The sequence below is a fragment of the Lissotriton helveticus genome, chromosome 1_2, assembly GCF_964261635.1.
Source record: "Lissotriton helveticus chromosome 1_2, aLisHel1.1, whole genome shotgun sequence".
In the NCBI taxonomy this organism is placed as follows: domain Eukaryota; kingdom Metazoa; phylum Chordata; class Amphibia; order Caudata; family Salamandridae; genus Lissotriton; species Lissotriton helveticus.
The window spans coordinates 35,193,620-35,213,647 of NC_136058.1; the positions used below are offsets into that span (position 1 = coordinate 35,193,620).

Genomic DNA, 20,028 nt, shown 5'->3' on the forward strand with positions numbered 1-20,028 from the left:
TAACACGCTTCATTGTATTTTTTTCTGTCGTACCCTAGAGGAAAAAAACTAGCAGTGTTGGTCATTAATCTATTCAACATTGCTTTTCAGAATGTGTTGCTTGTATATTTCCTTTTTTAAATTACATTTAATTTCATCTTTATTTTCTTGTTGTTTTTGTGACAGGGCCCAATCACAAATGTTTCTTAATTTTCATGGAAACCCAAAGCAGGATTTTGTTTTTGAAACTAAAAAAGCAATGACCCCTTCGAAGTTTTCTTGCATGCTAGGGAGGTCATTTTGCCGTCCTTACTGTCATAATGTCCCTTGCGGTGATGGACAGTGAACATTTCCCATATGTCTGCCCACTCTAAATAGGGTGAATGGACAAATAGCAAAACTTCATAACTTCATGCAGCCAATTCACTGTTGGGCCATCAGCGGTTTATGTTGGCGGTGGAGACATAGTAGTCTCAAAATGAGACGGACAGACCTTGAGTTTGGCAGAGAGGATCCTCCATCACCGTTGGGATGGGTATACTCTCCGCCAAACTCTAAATCAGGCTGTATGTGACTATGTAAGACTGTGTGGAACTCAATTATGTTTTCAATGAAAATCACTCTGAGTTTAAACCTACAAAGGGTACTGATTCAGTGTTGGTCTTCATTAGGGAGAAGCTCTTTCTTGTCAGGAATGAGGAGAAAAGACACAGCTCCTGTTACTTGACATTTTAGTGGCTTATGATACTGGAGGGGGGTGGGGGTAGCACTGACATGGGAACTCCAGACCTGCCAACTTAATGACACTTTTCACTGTGTGAGGAAGGAGCAGGGCCTTGTGCAAGAGAAAACTGCTTCTGCAAGTGCAATTTCTGCCCCTTCCACTCTTGATTGCCCCCTACTCCCAAAAAAATGAAGCTTGCCGAGGCTGCTACTGCCGATGTCATGGAGTGTTTTCACACTCCGTAATTGACATCGACTACTCGGAGTCTCCAAAAACAGCTGACAAACCACAATTGTCTAGTGGTTTCAAGCTGTTTTCCCTTCCACCATGTGATATCAGCCCTTCATCGGGTGACTGTGTAAGGGGAGCCAATATCGCGTGACACATGGCGGCCTCATATAAGTTGGCATGTCTGGAGCTCTCACATGGATCCAATCCTTTCTTTCTAACCAAATTCCAAAAATCAGAATTGGGACCGAAGAAACAGAAACATGCTAACTCTGCTCACTCTTTCCTATATGCATTGTTAGAACCTAAAGCACTGACTCAAAGAAATATTGGGTAAAAAAAATCACTTCACACACTACAGGCCCATAGAAACAGGTGTTCAGCTGTTCAAGTCCATTGTGATAGGGTCCCACGTCTTTCGCAATATGCATCATGCTAGGAATACAACGCTGACATTTTGCGGCGACTTTGCTTTTCATAAAACCTTTTCAGTAATTGTTTCAAACAAGCATCTATTATGACAGTGCCAGCTGCACTTAGTACAGGGAACTGAACACTCCCTACCACTGAACAGGCAAACCGGGGCACTTATTTCCTGCAGGGTATCACGTTACGTTTCGGCATTTTAGTTCGTCATTGGACCGTAAGATGAAAGTAGAAACACATCCCAGCATTCGCTGAGAACCATCTCCCTTCTTCTGCTTTGTTCAAGCTCTCAATTCTGCTTTCACATGTCAGAACGCTAAGGATGTGCTTGCTGTGAAGAGCAACAAATGGGATGGTAAAATGTGTTTTTGTGGCATTGAAGCTCAGGGCCATATTTATCATGGTTTTGTGTCTCCCTTGTGCCACGCAAGGGGGCTCAAGGGCGATGCAAAACCTAGAATGAAATTTACCAAGCCACGCAAAGCCACCTCGCGTGGCCCTGTGTGGCTTCTTAACACCTTGCGTGCGGTGCCGATTTCCCCCCGGTGCTGGACATTCCATTCCTGGGTGTGGTCGTGACGGAACCATTCCGTCATCCGCACAGCTCAACCGTGAGGCATGATGGAATGGTTCCGTCACAAGCATCGAAGGGGTTAAATGAGGAGTGCTGCCTTGCATTACTATGCCCCAGAGAGGCATTCCGTGGGTGTTCCTACGCATCCACCCATGGATTGTGGCGCATTCTCAGATATACCATTAGTTGTAAACCTGGGAATGCATCAAAATGCTACGCCTCCCAGGGGAGGCTTAACGAGGAGAAATATGTTATTTCTTCTTGTGTTTTCCTCTTTCTACGTGTGCTGCATTCTTCCTCAGAGAATTGTTTATGTGCAGGAAGGTGTCCTTTCCTGCACAAAAACAATCCTGCTTGCAACGCAGGCACCCTTGCACCATGGGTCAAGAGTGCCTGCATTTGCGCTAGGCAGCAGTTTGTGTGCCAGCGCAGGTAGAGAGCAGGATTGCGGCGTACAATGTTAAATAATGCCCTCCTCCTTTCAGGCAGCACAGCAATGTGCCTTGCTGCATTGCTTTGTGTGAATATTTGATAAAAATGCCCCTCAATCTATATAATTATATGCATGTATCTATATTTTCTTCAATATTTTCAGCCAAATGATTTTCACCTAGTGAGTTGGTGGTGCCCACAATGTACTCACACTGTTCCCTCTTTCCAGAGCCCTGTTTATCGCCATGATCGTCAGCCTGCTTTTCCTTGTGCTGTTGAGGTTCACGGCTGGAGTACTATTCTGGGTCTTCATATTTGGCGTTATTGGTGTTGTGGGATATGGTAAGTACAAGCCATTCAAAGGTTAACTTTGAGGTGCCTTCCCAGTCTTGTGCTTTTTGTTTAACCCCCTGGTGGAGTAGTCATCACTGGCAGTATCCAATTGCTTCTGCAAAGAGATGATCCAGTATAGATGCCTTTTTTTTTTTTAACCTGCATTTCTAACATGTTTTTTTTCAGGACTTATTTTACTAAAATGTTTCCAGTGAAAATGCATACTGATGCAAAATGTCTTGGAAAAAAAATTGAACTATTATCTGTAAATACATTCATCTTTCTTCACAAAGGCAGCAGCAAATATGAGCCCTGCATAAGCTTTCAATCTAAATATTGGTTTACGTCTACCAAATTTGTGACTGCTCGTGCTTCTGTTAAAGAGGCACAAATACTACAGAAAAACACTAAGGGCCTCATTTATGACAAGTGATGCATCGCTGCGTGAAAACAGCGATGCGTCACTTTTCAGTGCGCCCTCCTTGCAAAATGATGACTGCGACATATTTACTGTATGATGCATCATGTCGCAAGGAATAACAGATACATCAGTATTACTGCTGTATCTATCAGCGCAAAACTGATGCATTGCGGGAGGTGTGTCGGAAGCGTGACGCAACTCCAGCAATGTTCCTTTCACATGGGGCAAGCCCCATGTGAGAGGACCTGCATCAGTCTTACACCTGCCCTGAGGCAGGTATAACATATTGACACAGTAATGTCCTAGAAGTGGCACACTGAAATCTTATAGTGCAAAAAAGCAAAAGTACAGTGAGTAAAAGGCGCTTATCTTCTGTTCTTTGTGGTATTCCTAAACATTTGCTGTAAAAGTTTACCTTGAATGGCATATTATTGGTACTTTTTTACTGCAAATGGTGCCGAAATAAGTGATGTTGTGTAATAGCGTAATTTATGAAATTTTGTGTTAAAAAACTCACACAAAATTAACAAACTCATGCTAGATTGCACTGACATAAGAACAATTTTGCTCCCGCCTACATGAATGTTGCAATTAATGTGAAATGTTGGTATTAGATCGTTTGTAATGTTTTTGAATGTTTTAATTGGATTAACATGAATTCAAATACCAGCAGTTACTGAAGGCCTCTTTCTTTTAGTTGGCCCCATACTGGATTCTTTCATTATTGGCCTATTGCTACTGAAGGGGGAACAAGATACTGAACATGGATGCCAGACAGTGGTATACAGAATTAGCAGCTGATATCCCTGGCATGGGCTTTGATACCCCTGGAACTGCCTTTGCTACTCCTTCCCTCCAGGGGTCACGAATAGGGGAAAGTGATCTAGATACTGAGTGTTCTTCATTTCTATAGTCCTCATTCATTTCCTTCACTGATGTTCTAAACCACAAATAAAATCTTTAAGGATCTAAGTGCGGGACATTTGGTTTCACCATTGATGCCATCACTTGTCGACGTTTTTCTCGATGTCTCTTCTTGTAGTACTGACGTTTTGGTAAATCAGCTTCCATGATACTAATCAATGTATATAGTCAGTCAACCAATAGCTCTTTATTTGGCCAACAAAGTCCCTATAGGCACTATATGAAACACAATATAAAACCCAAAAAGATGGTATGGGTTACATCTGTTCAAACAATTATTCCTTAACATAAATATACACGCAGCTGTTTAAAACACAACAAGGTGCAGAGGAACAATTACATAGTGAACGTATATAGGGAAGTAGAGAAACCAATTATATTCTAGTGTGCAAAAAATGTTTTGGAGTCACTGAGACTCCTAACACTAACTTGTATATGTTTGGTCTTCTGCAATGCCACTGTTGTATAAACTGAAGTTAATGTATTTTAAATTAAAATTACTTTGGTTTTCAATGTGTATCTGTCAGATGACAAAGGTGACCCGTGCATTGCTGACAGGGAAGGGGCTGGTCTTGCAGTGCAGTACTGTGCAGACAGTACTTCTCATATGTACACATTCATTAACTTCAGTGCCATTTATTAACTCTGTTTGATGTGTCTTCCTGGGGGGTCCAGTAGATGCTAGACAACTGGTTCAGGAAGCATCTTTTTTTTTTTATACAGCTCTTTGGCCACACACGTTAGTAGATAGGGATTTGCGTCAAATTCCATGGTTGGTTGCATGGGAACGTCCATATACCAACCCTTCGTGCACATATTTGATGCAAAGTACCACAAATTAGCACATAGTGCGACTTTGAATTTCTATAGTCAAATTGCCTATGTAAATCAATCTATCAATATTTGTAGAGCGCGCTAATAACCCAGAGGGTTATCCAGTCACTGGCACAAACCAAATCATGAAGAAAATCTCACCACAGCACTTTGCTCTGGGTTGGCAGCAATTTTGTGACGCAAACCCGGCACCAAGTGTTAGTAGATCTGGGCCATAGTCTGCGCATAGTCTGCGCATGGCAGAGCAGAAATACAGTTCTAAATGCTGGGTCAAAGCACTATTGGTCTTATGATGTTATCACATGGCTAGCAGGCTAACACATAAAATCAAGACACTTAACATCTTTCATACTTCCCAGATGCCGCTCAAACAGTTCTTTGCCTCACGGGAACCAAGGGTGTGCTTCATTTCTAGAAGACACCATCATTCAATGATGCTCAGTCTCTCTGCTCCAGGAATCTCATCTGTGTGTCAAAGTATTGTTCAGACGAGCTAATGTTAGGTGTGGTGACATAAGTATAAGTCAAGCTTAATAATAAACGTGCTGAGACTAAATTAAGTATCTGTTAGGACACACCATCTTAGACCAAAACAGGTGTTGTGATCAAGGAGCTGCAAGGACAAATTGCTGAATTGCCTGGGAGAAGTGTGTATGTGAATACTCCCAACATGGCTGCGAGATTTAGAGTATGGAGCACATCTCTTGCATAAAATCTGAATGCACAATAGATGTGGACCAGAATTGTGCTCAATGTGACTTTTGGGGAGAGTCGTTCAAGAAAAATATTGCATTTTGAATAGTTTATGCACCCTAATCGTGCACATCCTTTCTTGCAGGTATCTGGCACTGTTACTGGGAGTACGACAGCCTGAGGGGGATTCCCGGAGCTGACCTCACTATCTACGACATTGGATTCCAGACTGATTTCAGAGTCTACCTGCAGCTGAGGCAAACATGGTTAGCGTTTAGTAAGTATGATATTAATGGAGTAGCGGAAGGAGGGCTCCATCTCAGTTTATCATCAAATATGCCATAGCAAAATCCTATATCTCCAACTAAATTTACCTTTTTGTAGTTATAGAAAGTAATTTCTATATCTTGAAATAATCGAGTTCTGGTGTCACATTGTGTTCAGCTATTCATTTGTCTGGAACATCAGAATGAGTATGTCTATTCTTGGCTTTAAGTAACAATTTCAAGAGGCATTCCATATGGCTTTCATTCAGGGTGTCCAAAATAGTACCAGGAGGGCCTGATTTAGGCTACATTTTTAGAATAACCACTGTCAATGCGAATAAGTTCCATTTAGATTCAATATATGTACATATATCCTCTGCATATATCCTGAAAATGTGGACTAGATTCCACTAGCTCACCTGGACGTATGTTGGACACTACAGAATTCACCCTCCTTTAGACTAGTCAAGGTTACTCAATGTGAGAAATTATGGTGAGGTGCTTTTCGATGTACATGTCTAAACACATTGCCCACATTGAACCTCGAACTAACGGGCTCTCCTTTTATGCTTTTGGGGCCATTTGTTAGGTCTGGAAAAGACAGTCTGGATGTCTCGCCAGCCTCCTGTTTTCCAAAAACATAATAATAAAAATGCAGATGTGTATTTATAAACTACATAAGCTCTCAGTCAGCCTTTTTCGTCCAATTTTTTGTTCGTGGCATTCACATTATGTTTCCACCCACCTCATGCATACAGCGCTGGGCGATGGGTTTTTCATATGTGCACACTCACCTAATAAGTAGTCCACTTCAGTGTCAGGGCTGATGGGACAATCTCTGAAATCATTTTGGCTCTCCTTTTTTAAAATTACCTTGTAAGATGTGTCATATTTTTCTTATTTTTTTGCAACCATATGCATCTCAGCTTTAGTTGGAAATATTTTTACTATCGATTACATTTAAGTTTAGAATGCCCATTGTACACATCTCCAAACAAATAAACTGCCAATACTGTTTGCATATGATTGGAAAACAAATATATAGCTTGATGACAAACTAGTCAAGGACAGGCCTATAGACTTTGTCAATGATTGATCTATGCTGCAGTGTGTCTTTATTTTCATGAAGGTACATTATCTGGTAGCTACATTGAAAGTCATGATTTTATTTTGTTACGAGGCTTAGAAACATATATTTTGTTGGGAGATTTATATAGCGTGAACTAGACCCAAAGGTATCAGAGCACTTTACATGAGTACCAGTTGAGTTACAGATGGACACATTAACTTTTTTTGTTAGACCCAAGGAGATTAAGTGATTTTGCTCAGAATCACAGGATGTTGACCGTTCCTGCCGAAACACGAACCCGGTTCCCCAGCTGCGAAGTCGACCACCCTAGCCGTTTGGCCACATCCTCTCCCAATTACCGATGTCAATCAGTACTTCAGATTTAGACTGAATAATGCATAGCTGCACCTGGCAGGATGCATGAAGCAAGCTCGAAAGGGTTGATATTTGACAAATCCATTGTCCCCTCACTTCTATGCCAAATTCCAGGTACATTTCAGGATGGAAAATCGATCTGAACCCAGACCGAATATATCTGTAAGATACACTCCATCAATTGAGGCCTGCCTCTTCCCTTCAAAACTCTTCAGGGCCCACGAGTGCTAAACTGCGACAAAACTCTGTACCATTCTCAATTCCTGGGAAGTTTGCCACTTATTCAGTGCAAATGTAGTCAGTTGCGGATTCCCTCAGGCCTCCTCTCTTACCCTTTATCTCTTTAAAATATTTCAGCACACTGACAAGAGCCCCCTCTGATATGGGCATCAGATTATACATGTATGCTGATGATACCGAGCTTCTTGTGTGGTTAGAAAGCAATCCCTGATCTTATTAAGCTTTTCAGTACACTTTGAGATGGATGGACAGTTACGAGCTTAAGCAAAACGAAGATCTTGGTCGTTAAGAGCTGTAGTGATCTGTTGCTTCATGCCTATGGACCAGCAGAGAAGGGCTCTTTGCCTGCCTCATCTAATTTGGCGAAAAGTCTAAGGGCCCGATTACGACTGCCTGACTCACGTGGGCACGGCGGTGGCAGTCAAGCCACTGTTGCATCAGTGGTTGGACCGCCCTATTACGAGCTGGGTGGTCGGACTGCCGACAGGGAACCGCCATTCACTTGAGGTAGCACAGCAGTCGGAGGCCGCAATATGCTTGGTGGGCCCACCAAGCATAATATGAGTTTCCTATCAGCCGGCGGTGGCATGGAGGTACCTCCTCCATCTCAACCCTGGTGGAGAGGAAACACTGGGGGCCCTACAGGGTTCCCTGTGCCCCCTTGGCTTGTGCATGCGCACAGGGGGGCATAAGATGTGATTCCCTGTGTGCATGCACAACAGTTCCTGCATGGCATGAACTTTTCAGTCCATGGCGCACAGGAACCTTGTGAGGAGTTCCCATTGCAGAGCCTTTTGCAAATTCACCGTAGCCTTTGAATGCGGCACTGCCCTGATTATGGCACGCTGCACGCCAGACTAAAAATAACTTGTAATCTGGTGGCCGGGCGGCAACAAGTCTCGGCGGTGCAGGGGCGCGGCAGTGGAGTACGGCACGCCCGTGCACAGCCGAAACTCGTAATCGGGCCCTAAGTGTTATGATTGATATCCAGTTGTCTTTAGTGGCCCAAATTTCCTCAGATAGGTGAGGCATTGTAAATTTTGTTAAGCAATAGCTCTAAAAATCAACTTCAGCCTGGCAAACAAGGTGCCCTTCAATGTCCACTTTACAGAGGCTGGAAATTCTATCAAGGCACTCTTTTTCCTCTGCAAGATGATTGTGATCTCAACACCAAAGCACAAAATCCCTGCTCCTACAAAGCATCAACATGACAACAAATTGAACCTCCCTTTCAAGAATTACTACTCTTACTCCTCCATAGCACACTATACCCATCAATTGACTTTTTATCAAACTCATCTCTGTGAGATCATTCCACTTCATGAGTTTAATGTAAACAAATCTAAATATTATTTATTTACATGTGATGCATATAATGCTAAATCCATCAATCTAGGTTTTGGAACTCCTGCCTCATTTACCACCGTAATCAATATTCTTTCTTCTAGGGAAATCCCCCGAGGTCTAAATTACACTTGTGAATAAACTTTCATGACATTCTCTTCAGTTTCAATCGTTGCAGAAGCACTGGAAATTGTATTCAGCTGCCAGCTTCCTTTACATCTTGAGGCCAATCTTCTGTTAAATAATTTTCATTCAGGATTTAGCACTCTTTATTTAACTACAACTTTGTTCCCGAACATTTGGGAAGTAACACTTAAAGCCTGCAACCAAGAAACATCTTAGATTATCAATCTGTATTTGATTAAATTGATCACAATATGCTCCTCAACCACCTGAAAGTTTTAAGAGACAGACTTCTCGAGCTTTGCTTTCTTCATACTAAACAGAAAATACCCTGTTAAACTGGAGCCTATCTCTCCAGAACATCCAATATCATGTGTATGATAGTGCTTGGCCTTGCCATCAACCTTCTTCCATTTTTATGTAACTCATAATTGTGGATGTACACAAGATCTTTACCACATGTTTACTGATGATACCTACATCAACCTACCTAGACGTTTCGCCGATTTGAAGTTGAATTTGGGGAACTTCCATATGTGGTTATTTCCTATCACAGGTACATCACTGGATGCAACAAACCTTGCTTTCTATAACATGTGTGAACATTGATTTCCTGCTAATTGTGAACCTGTCCCTTAGAGAAGTAGAGAGCCACTGTCTAGCCAGAGTCAATTGTTCCACCACAACTACTTATGTTATGTTATGTTATATGTTATGTTATATTGGTTTTTTATATAGCGCACGGCTACTCAAAAAGAGTGTCCCGGCGCTTTAGGTAAGGAGAACTAACAGCAGAATAACATAACACAGTAAAAATAAGGGGAAGAAGAGTACACAGAGAGAACAAACAATTGGATGGCCTACTGGGTAAACAGCCAGGTTTTGAGGCCTTTCCTAAAAGCGAGAAGACTGGTGGCTCCCCGAAGTGTGAGCGGCAATGAGTTCCACATCTGTGGCGCCAGCAGTCCGAAGGAGCGGCCACCCAGGCGGGCTCTCTTCACTCGCGGGACAGCCGCCAGGAATAGGGATTCTGACCTCAGGGAACGAGCCGGATGGTAAAAGGCAAGTCTCTTTTGGAGGTACTTCGCTCCCACCGCATGGAGAGCCTTATAGGCCAGAGTCAAAGCCTTAAAAGCAATCCGTTTGCGGATAGGAAGCCAGTGTAACGTCTGCAACAAACCCGCAGCACTAGCTCGTCTGTTCAGACCAAAAATGGCCCTGGCAGCAGCGTTCTGCGCGACTTGAAGCCGCTGTAGCAAATACTCTGGAAGTCCCAGGTAGAGAACGTTCGAATAATCTAGCCTAGAGCCGATCAAAGCCTGCACAGTCCACTTCCTATGCTCCTCAGACAGAAGGGGCAAAAACCTCCGCAGCATCTTTAGGAGGCGGAAACAGGTGCCAGTCACACCGAGGATCTGGGCTTTCAGGGTTAACCCCTTATCCATCTTAACCCCTAAGTTCTTAGCAATTTGGCAAGAGCAAGACGGGGGGAACATATTAATGGGCCACCAGGCCTGCCAGTCTGGCTCCGTATCGCACCCAAAGAAGAGTACCTCGGACTTATCGGAATTGCACTTGAGGCTGTTCAGTTGGAACCATTTAAAAACAGCCCCAAGGCAATCCCGGATACTCTCCACATCAAAGTCTCCTCCTCTCTTACAGGAGAAGAGGAGCTGGGTGTCGTCTGCGTAGGATACGATCTGGGCCCCGAATGACTCCGCCAACACCGCCAGAGGGGTCATAAGATGTTGAAAAGGGACGGGCTCAAGATAGAAACTTAATGAAAATGTTAAACATCTGAATGTGATGTTAAAATGCAAGATTGTCTTTATTCCCCAAGTTAATATAGTTTCCAAATTAACTGTCCACATTCTAATGTACTAAAAGTGGTACTATCTCTTTTCCAACATTTCAGAAAATCATACTACTCCTTGTAGAACTAAAATTTTGGCTAGATTATTGTGGATACATCTACATAGATCCCCTAAGTTCATAATTAAAATCCAAGTATTGCAGTATAGATGTCCCATGACTATATCATCCCAAGGCTTAGGTCCCTCCAGTGACTTTCCCAAAAAGAAAGGTTTCAATTGAATACCCTCTCCTTCATCCACACAGTACTACATAGGTGCTCACCCTGATACCTTGCTATGTTGATTCAGCTATACGAGCAAGTCAGAAAACTTGAATCAGCAATCCTGGATCCACACTTGAAATAATAAAGTAAATGTAAATAATTGATCAGCAAGTCAATAAATAGAGAATGCTCCTCATTGTGGATTACAAATTTGGTTGGGTTGGATGCATTAAGTGCCGCGTACCTGAATGACATAGAGGTCTTCAGTTCCAGCTGGGAAGATCACCTTTTCCATCTCCAGGAGGTGCTTCAGGCTCTACATCAGGCAGTTCTGACTATCAAGGCCAGCAAGTGCCAGATAGGGCAGGGATATGTGGATAATCGGGGACACCTAGTGGGCGGGGCAGGTGCAGTTCCTCCAACCCAAGATTGAGACTATTTCGGCTTGGAAACCCCGAAAACTCAGATTTCCTATTCCTCACTGGATATTACAGGAGGTTTGTCAAAGGTTATGGCACTATTGTTGCCCCCTCGACTGAGCTGACTTCTATGAAGCAGCCTAAGAAGCTGATCTGGACAGAGGCTTGTCAAAAATATTTTACCCCCTTAAGGAGGCCATGTTTACAGCACCTGTACTCAAGGCCCCTGACTTCTCCAAAGAATTTATTGTACAGACAGATGCCTCAGTGCATGGCATAGGGCTGTGCTCTCACAGCTAAATGAAGAGGGCCTAGACAAACCTGAAGCCTTCATCAGTAGGAAGTTACTTACCAGGGAACAGAGGGGGAATGCAATTGAGAGGTAGGCTTTTGCTGTGGTCTGGGCACTAAAGAAGCTGAGACCATACCGATTTTGGAACTCAGATGGCATTGCTTAAGGGTATCCTACACACTGCAGCACATCTCTTCCAGGACCTTAAAGACCATAATTACATTACCCTTATCCTGATGAAACTCCATTGGCTCCACTTGCCAGCCCACACCAGCTTTTAAATCAGCTGCATAATTTACACATCCATCACTACCAGCACCTTTGCTTATATTGACGATGAGCTTACCCTTTCTGGTGCTTCCCAGCACACCTGCAGCCAGGACACCATCAGAATGAAGAATAAGAAGTGGAATTACATCTCCATTTCTTTCAGGACCACCCCAACACTAATCCAATTTAGGAAAGAGTTGAGGACTCACCTCTTTAAAGAACACTATATCACAATGCATTAACCAGCCACAACTAAGCTTCCTCTCTTATTATTCCTTGACAGTTTGCTTGTCTTTGTCCATGTACAGTGCTCATCTGCCTTTTGACTATATTCACGCTGTAGAAATACCATATACTTACATACATACAAAGCACAGTATACATCTCTTGCATGTCAGACAAGCTTGCACAATCGTTCTGCAGCCAGAATTCTTAACATCCTCTGAAAGTTGTTTAATGTTTGGCTCATTCTTTTTGTAAAATGATTATTCAAACATCCTTATAAATAGAGTGACTTTAATGTTGAGTAAAGTAGTGGGAAAATTAGTTTTTTTCTCCAAATTGAATGTTTGAGGACAGGTATGGTAGCTATCATGTGAACTTTTAAAGCTAAGTGATTGGATAACCAATGCTGATTGGTATTCTGTTATTAACATTCAGAAAGCTAGTCAATATCATCTTTGCTTTCACCATAATAAGTCTTATTGTTTTTCTTTTTAGTGATAATCCTGTGCATCGTTGAAGTCATCATCATATTGATGCTCATCTTTCTTAGGAATAGAATTCGCATTGCCATAGCACTTTTGAAAGAAGGCAGCAGGTAAGGCCAAAATCATGTTTCACAAAAACAGTGCTCCATATGGATCGAGATACAACATTTTCCAATTAAAATAAAAACATTTCATCAACAAAATGAGGAGCTGTGTAAACAATATCCATTTGGGGCTATGAATGGCAAAACAATGTCTGTTATAGCTTTATAACCTGCTACTGAGGGCTTTACCGGTTGTTAAAGGCCCTGAATGCGGCTCTGGCCTATAACAAGGGAGAGAGCCTTTAACAACTGGTATAGCTCAAGGCAGAAGGGCTATAAGGCTATTAGAACATTCCACCCACTAAAGACAGAATATTCTAAATTAAAAACGGAGAAACATGAAGACAAGCATTGGAATGTCGGCGCTCTGGCTTCTACCAGCCATTATAAGCCCGGAGCGTCTCCATTTCCTCTAAGAGCTCCCAACATTCCATTGTTCTAATCATCTTTAAGTTCCTTAGCAGATTCCTGATGAAAATCCAGCAGTCAGCAGAAAGAGACTTTGAAGGGTATTTAATGATCCTTTCCACTGCTCTATTGCAATTGTGCATGTAACCAAGTGAAGCTATAAGCAAACAAAAAATATATTTGAACTTTTTTTGTATATTATAAATATTTTCAGGCTTGTGAGGGCCTCTTTTAGATGTGGTGAATTACAATGCAAAGTTCTTTGGTATATGATACCCTATCTTTATGGGGTTTCATCTATGTAAATTAGGCAGTATCAGAGCACATTTAATGAAGTACTGCCCTGCGTATGCTGATTGAGCAGATAGGGCTTTAGTTGACTTCCAGGTAAATCTTGCTGCCCCACTTCCTGGTTGTTCCCTCACCTCACCTCCATTTTGGTGGTTGGTGGTCTAGGGGTCTAGTTTTCAGTCCGGCGATGTCTATATATTAGGCTCATGCTAGCTCGGATGCCCACAGGGGGCAGCCACTGGTGCACCCAAGGTGCGCCAAAGGGCCCGTGTCCAGTGCTCACCATGCCACTGGAGTCAAGCTAGCCTGGCTGATGAGGGGTGATACCTTGAAACCGGTCCCAGGATGCTCGTTTCTGGTCCAGGAAGGACCTGGTCTGGCAGTTTGGGCTGAGCTGTTCCCATGGGGAGCAGGGTCAAAAATGATTTGCATATGGCTGGGTCTAAACTGAAATGGCATTGTGTGCAAGAAAATATAGATTTAGGCACAAATCTCTGTACTGGGGGTGAATGTTTGACATTGTTTCAACATTCCGTCCATCATTGTTCTTTTTGCATTCAACTTAATAGCGACAAGTCAGAAATACTTCTGTTTGGCAAAAACCCAGGACCTCCGGTCTCCTGACTGATGGTCTCTGGAACCTGGGGCAGCCCTCTCCCCCCAGTCTGACCCAAACATATCTGGGCATCAAACTGGATCAGACTCTGTTGATGAAGGATCATGCATCTGCAACATGCGGCATCGTCCAGGCCCTGGTTTTAAACCACTTTGACTATGGCAACGCTTGGCTTATGGCCACTAACAACACCTTTTTTGCCAAACTCCAGGTGGTACAGAACATGGCTGCGCACCTAGTTAGCAATCCTCTGGCAGGCTTTCCCTCGACGCCCACTCTGAGAACCTTGCACTGGCTTACGGTCAGAAAGTAAATTGTTTTCAAGATCTGCTGCCTTACTTTCAAGGCTCTTTTAGGTGATATTCCTTCCTATCTATAGGACAAACTGTGGTTCTTCTTCTCACAAGAACGCTTAGATCAACAAATCCCTCCTGACCGTACCCCGCATCTGAGCTGCCAGACTGGGCGATAGAGCTTTCCCATTTTTGCCTCTTTGGCTTGGAATCAACTTCCATACCAACTTCGCTGCTCTTGAAGACTTGGTCGTTTTAGGCTTTCATGGTGTTTCTATGTTGGCTTAGTGCTGAGATACTCCTCTGGGTATGAGTTGTTGCGCTATATCAAGTGGAAATAACCTAACATAATAACAACATAACAAGTACTTGTATATATATTGACATTACAAGGCATTTGATTGTCAGCACCCTGCATCTGGATATGTGATTGCAGTACTTGGCTGTATGATGGTTCACATACTAAGCATTGAAGGATGACACTTGATAATATGAGATAAGTGCATATGAAGTGTTCTTCACCTTGGTTGTGCCTCTGTGTCTCACTTCCTTGCTATTTCTAGCCCTATTAGCTTTACAATCCCTAACTCGCACACTAGCCATGTAACCAAAACTTCCCAGCTGGACGCATGGGGCAAAATCATTTTGATCCCAAAGGGGGGATTCCTTTGGTTGGATTACTCTACAAAGTTAGGGCATGTTGGTGTGAAATATCTTTGTTTCTCTTTGTTTGTTCCTCTTTCCATTTGTGTTGCTTTCTGCATTGGCGCTAGGCAGCACACAGTGCACCAGCAGAGGGAGAGAACAGAAATACTTCTACTTTTTGTAAATATGGAGCATTTCTGCTCTCTCCCTTTCATGCTATGCAGGGCAGAAAGTTCCCTTGCTGGACCGTGTTGCGTGAAAGAATGGTAAATGTGCCCCCACGTGTTTTGGAAAGTTTATTGTCTGAGGGTGCCTTTGCATCTGAAACTGTCCTCAGATCACTTCCAGCCTCTTCATAGCCCTCTGGTGGCATTCCACCGATGAGCCTGCAAACTGGGTTATTCGAGTCAGCCCAGTGACACTGTACAGTCAGGTGCAACTGACTTCACTAGCTTTCTCCAGGTTCTATCACCTAGGAGCTATTCATAAACTAACATGAACACACAGGAAAGACCAGCACTTAACCCCTTCCGTGCGGGGGTAATTCCCCCACTGTACTGGGGGGGCGGGAGGTTTCATTATGCCTTCACAGGATGTCTATGCATTTCATTGTCCAGACAAGCAATGTGCTGAAGAATCCATGTTTGTCAGTTGACCCAGAGCCCTATTTCCTTTTCTAAAAACAAAAAGACTCAAACTCCCCTCTTCAGTAGGCATAAATAAAGACAAACCACTGAGTAGTGCTTTTGTCTGTCTTCTGGTCAAAACCCCCTGGTTGGTGCAGGACTAGCTTTAAAGGTGTTGTTTCCTTTTTAAAACGGTATTTTATTATAATTTTCCCTTGGTTTTAATCTAGAGCTGGGCACAGAATGCATTTATATAATGGTGCCCCTCAGTTCCTGCGGGGTGTGGGCTGAGGCTGGCGGTGTACTGGGGAGCGTAACTTACCTTCATGGAATTCATTGCCATGTGGGTTGGGCTAGTGTTTCCTTTCTTCGTAACCTGTGGATTGTTCCATGCTGAATATGCGTTGAGCAGAAGGCCTAATGATTGACAGCACATGTGCTGTGTTGGAGCTATGAGGAAGACGAGGCTGCATGACTTCTATGTGATGTGCGTTCACTCTACAGTTGGTGTCATGTTTGACAATTTGATGCTTTTTGGATTCATGCAGCCACCATGATTGACTGAAAGTGGGTGGGGGTAGAGAAGAAGGAACTATAAAGCTTTGGACATCCCAGGTCAGCAATCCAGTGGTGATGTTCATAGGAAATCGAAATAAAGGGGAAAAAAAACAAAAATAAACCGTGATAGCCAAATAGACGAGGGGTCATCCCTCACCGCTAGGACATGAAGAGTGTCCTTGACGTGAGAGGTGCGCTTCAGTGTGTCAACTCAACCTTACCTGGGGCAGCTTTATTCTGTATCATTTGGCCTCTTAGCCTCTGTGGACCTTGGCCGAGGCTGGCAATGAACCCAGAGTGTGATTCCTGTTCAATGTCATGATGATTCAGTGTCTGATTGAAAATCTCTCCTATGGCTAGGCTTTTTCAAATAAGAGAATATGAATAAGTTTCTTATGAAATATTCAGAGTGGTTGTTTCAGGGTTCACCATGATATTGAAGTTTGGATTCAGCTTTAAAGAGAGCGGGCATGGGCAATAATTTGTATAGGCAATTTATTCCTTCCCTTCACATCTTACTTCACATAATACACCTATTATCTTCTCCTTATCTAGACATGGTAAAGCACTGTGGCAGAGGTAATTTGAAGAACTGAGCACCGAGGAGCTATTGACCTTGTTGTAACTCCTGTTAATGAGAACCTTCTTTTTGGTCTTGGCTATGATACCAGATCGTGTTGAGCATTAGACCCTTTTTAGGTTCCTAGGTCAGGGAGCTAGTTTGTAAAGGACTGTATTCTATTTTTATTTTTTCTGTATCTATTATTTTTGTTTTTTTGGTGTGATCTACCTCTGCTGAGCTGAACTCATGGTCTGCTCCTGTAAGTAATGAATATCTCTAGACACGCCTTACTTGAAGGTCTTATTCCCTGAATTTATCTTGCGCACAATCTATTTTCTCATGGAATTTTATCATGTCAGTTAACAAAGTAATTTACTCTGTCCTCAGGGGATTCACCATCAGGAACATTGCTGTCTTCTCTGTCTCCGTGTTTTGGCTGAGGGCTGTTAGAAGCATGTACTATATATTTCCATGCCAGATGTATGAAGCACATAGTTTACTCAGATCATCCTAATATGATAGTGTCCATCTAGACTCCATTCATATATTGCATGCAAGTGTTATAAATGCATAAGAGAGCCAAATGAAATATCTAAGAGGCCACAGGACGTTACATATGCCTAAATCAGTGAAAATGACAGTTCTGGGGGCCAGTCTAAACGGTGGCCATAATTAAGGACCGAAGGGTTAATAGATTGTGAACCATACTTTGTTGTTCCATTAATTGTATCTCCTGAGTTTTGGTTTTATCTTTTGCCATTCATTGTCAGAAAACATCTGCACAGCACACATTTTTTTATTTTGTTAATTGGAATACAGTGGAGTCAGTATTGTTGTGAGCCTTCAGAACATGGCTGTTAGTAAATAATGTCCAGGTTGACTAGAGTTTTAGTCATCTCAACAATCCCATCCTTGAGTTTTAGCACCACCCACAGTGAATTACGGAAGTTTAACTACTCTCACAGGAGGTTATTAGTGGGATATTAAGCACATTGTTGGGGCTGTGGCCTAAAGCTCCAACCACCGTTGGACAGTAGTGATTTCACCTTGCCTAATATATTTTTTCAAGGACCGTGATACTGAATTCTCCTGCTATTTCTGAGCGTTCGAATCCTCTCCCATGATGAGCAAAAAGTCGCATATTTTCCTTTTTCATATTGTAATTTGAAGTAAAAGTTTACAGATGTTATGGGTTTTACCTAATGGCCATCAACACTTTTTAAATGTACAGTAGGGACTGTTTGAAGGTTTAAAAAAAACAAAATCCATGAAATAATTTAATCGCATATAATGACTGCCCGCAGACGGCGACATTCGGGGCCTGAAAGAGCAGAACTGTTCTCTGTGATTGATCGACATACATTGTCTTGCAGACAGAACAAAGAAAAATTAGTTCTTTATGAATAGGAATATGAGTGTTTTATTTTCCAGCGGAGTTACTCAATTATGTGCCCTTTCAGGAAATGCCACTTGGCATAGTCTTAATCCACTTTAAACGGTGCTTAATATGTTAAATGCCCATTTGGCAGCATGCTTGCTGTCTGTTGAATGTATAAACCCATCATTAATGTTTGGGAACTCCTGATTCTGTGGAGATTATTTCTGAAATACTATAATTTTCTGCGAGTGTTGAAATACTGTAAACTTTCTGTACATGTGGATAAATATATGATTTGTTCCCTTTTTATAAGTGGAAGTAGAACTGATTGTAAAGTGAGGACTAAACGCACAGCTAGGAGTCAGACACAGTAAGAGAACTGTTGGTTGTGACTTCTTTGCACACAGCATATCCCAAGTGTTGCCTTTGATGGGGCTTCTGTGCTTCCACAGTGCAAAACATGCCCTTCACCCCAATTGTTTTAATTTTTTGGTAATGAGAAATCATATACATATTTTTATAATCATAACATTTTGTGTAAACATCCATGCATTTTCAACTATAACTAGTCCCTCGGGTCCCTTTTCTGTTAACTCTCTATTCTTTGAACATCAGTTCTGCCAAATGTCAATGTTTCCCCCTAACTCCACCCACCCCCCATCGGACGCTTAGTGTACCTTATAGAACTCTTTGAAACCCGGTCTGCTCCTTTCTTTAGATCAGAGGTATCCTGCATGTGTCAGGGGCCCTCCACCAAGCTATCCTGCTTGGTCATTGAACGGGCCTACAGATCATTTATCATCGTTGACCATGCCAGCAAATCCTCCTCCACGTTATCGTCCTTGCAGACCTGTTTCCTTCTTACTCTCTCAGCTGTGGCCCACTCACACATCTTTTACCCATCTATCACTGTTAGGGGGGGGTCGGTCATCGCCACTCAATCGCAATGCATCTTTTTGCTATTATCAATCCCAGCATCACTAATCTCCTGAGTTTCTTAGTTTTTGGTGATGGAAGAAGACCCAGCATGACCACCTTCATCTCTCTGGGTAGATCACACCCAAAGTGTTTCTAAGGCTCTGCAGTACCTGATCCCAGAACTCTACCATCCCCAGACACGTCCACACCACATGCATAAAATCTGCTTCCCCCTGCTGGCATCTCATACAACTACTGGTTCGGTCTGTGTATATTTTACTTAGTACTTTCGGGGTGAGATAGGCCTGGTGTAAAAAGTTGTATTGTATCAATTTAAAACGTGCGTTCGAACACCCCTGCTTCACCGTTTCGTGCACTCTACTCCATTCTTTTTCTGTCAGTGGGGACTCCAGCATCTCCTTCCATTTACGTTGTATAGGGAGTGGGCTCCGAGGGAGATCCTCCCGAATCGCCTTGTATAGGTGTGTTATCAGATGTCTGCCCTGGGCCATGTACAGCATCACTTGCAGCGTTTTGGTTACCAGTTCCTCCGGGAATGCCAGCCATAATTCTCTAGCTACACTGGAAATGTTTGCATACTGGAGAAACTGTCCCCTTCCTAGGTCAAAGGCTTTCACTGCATCCTCCCTATTTATGGATTGACTGTTCTGATATAAATCACCCATAGTCAGGCATTCTCCCGTTTTCAATTTCCCACTTGACATTGATTCCGCAATCTTAGCAAAAGGTGGAATCACCCACAGAGGCACATCCGGAGCATACCGTTCGTGTCTCACCACCTTTCTAACTGCAGTGCCCCATATCTCGGCTACGTGTCTAATACTGTATGGAGCGTCACAAGGGACCCCCATGCCT

At 42.8% G+C, this 20,028-nt stretch overlaps 1 protein-coding gene across 6 annotated transcripts in view; it reads left to right on the forward strand.

Moving 5' to 3' along the window:
• Positions 1–20,028, forward strand: part of SLC44A5 (solute carrier family 44 member 5) — a 793,737-nt gene that overhangs the window by 637,058 nt on the left and 136,651 nt on the right. For all 6 annotated transcript variants that reach the window (XM_078668567.1, XM_078668577.1, XM_078668593.1 and 3 more), the window contains 3 exons: positions 2,593–2,705; positions 5,714–5,845; positions 12,764–12,863. In XM_078668567.1, coding sequence (XP_078524693.1) covers positions 2,593–2,705; positions 5,714–5,845; positions 12,764–12,863 — 345 coding nt within the window. The remainder of the gene's footprint in view (positions 1–2,592; positions 2,706–5,713; positions 5,846–12,763; positions 12,864–20,028) is intronic.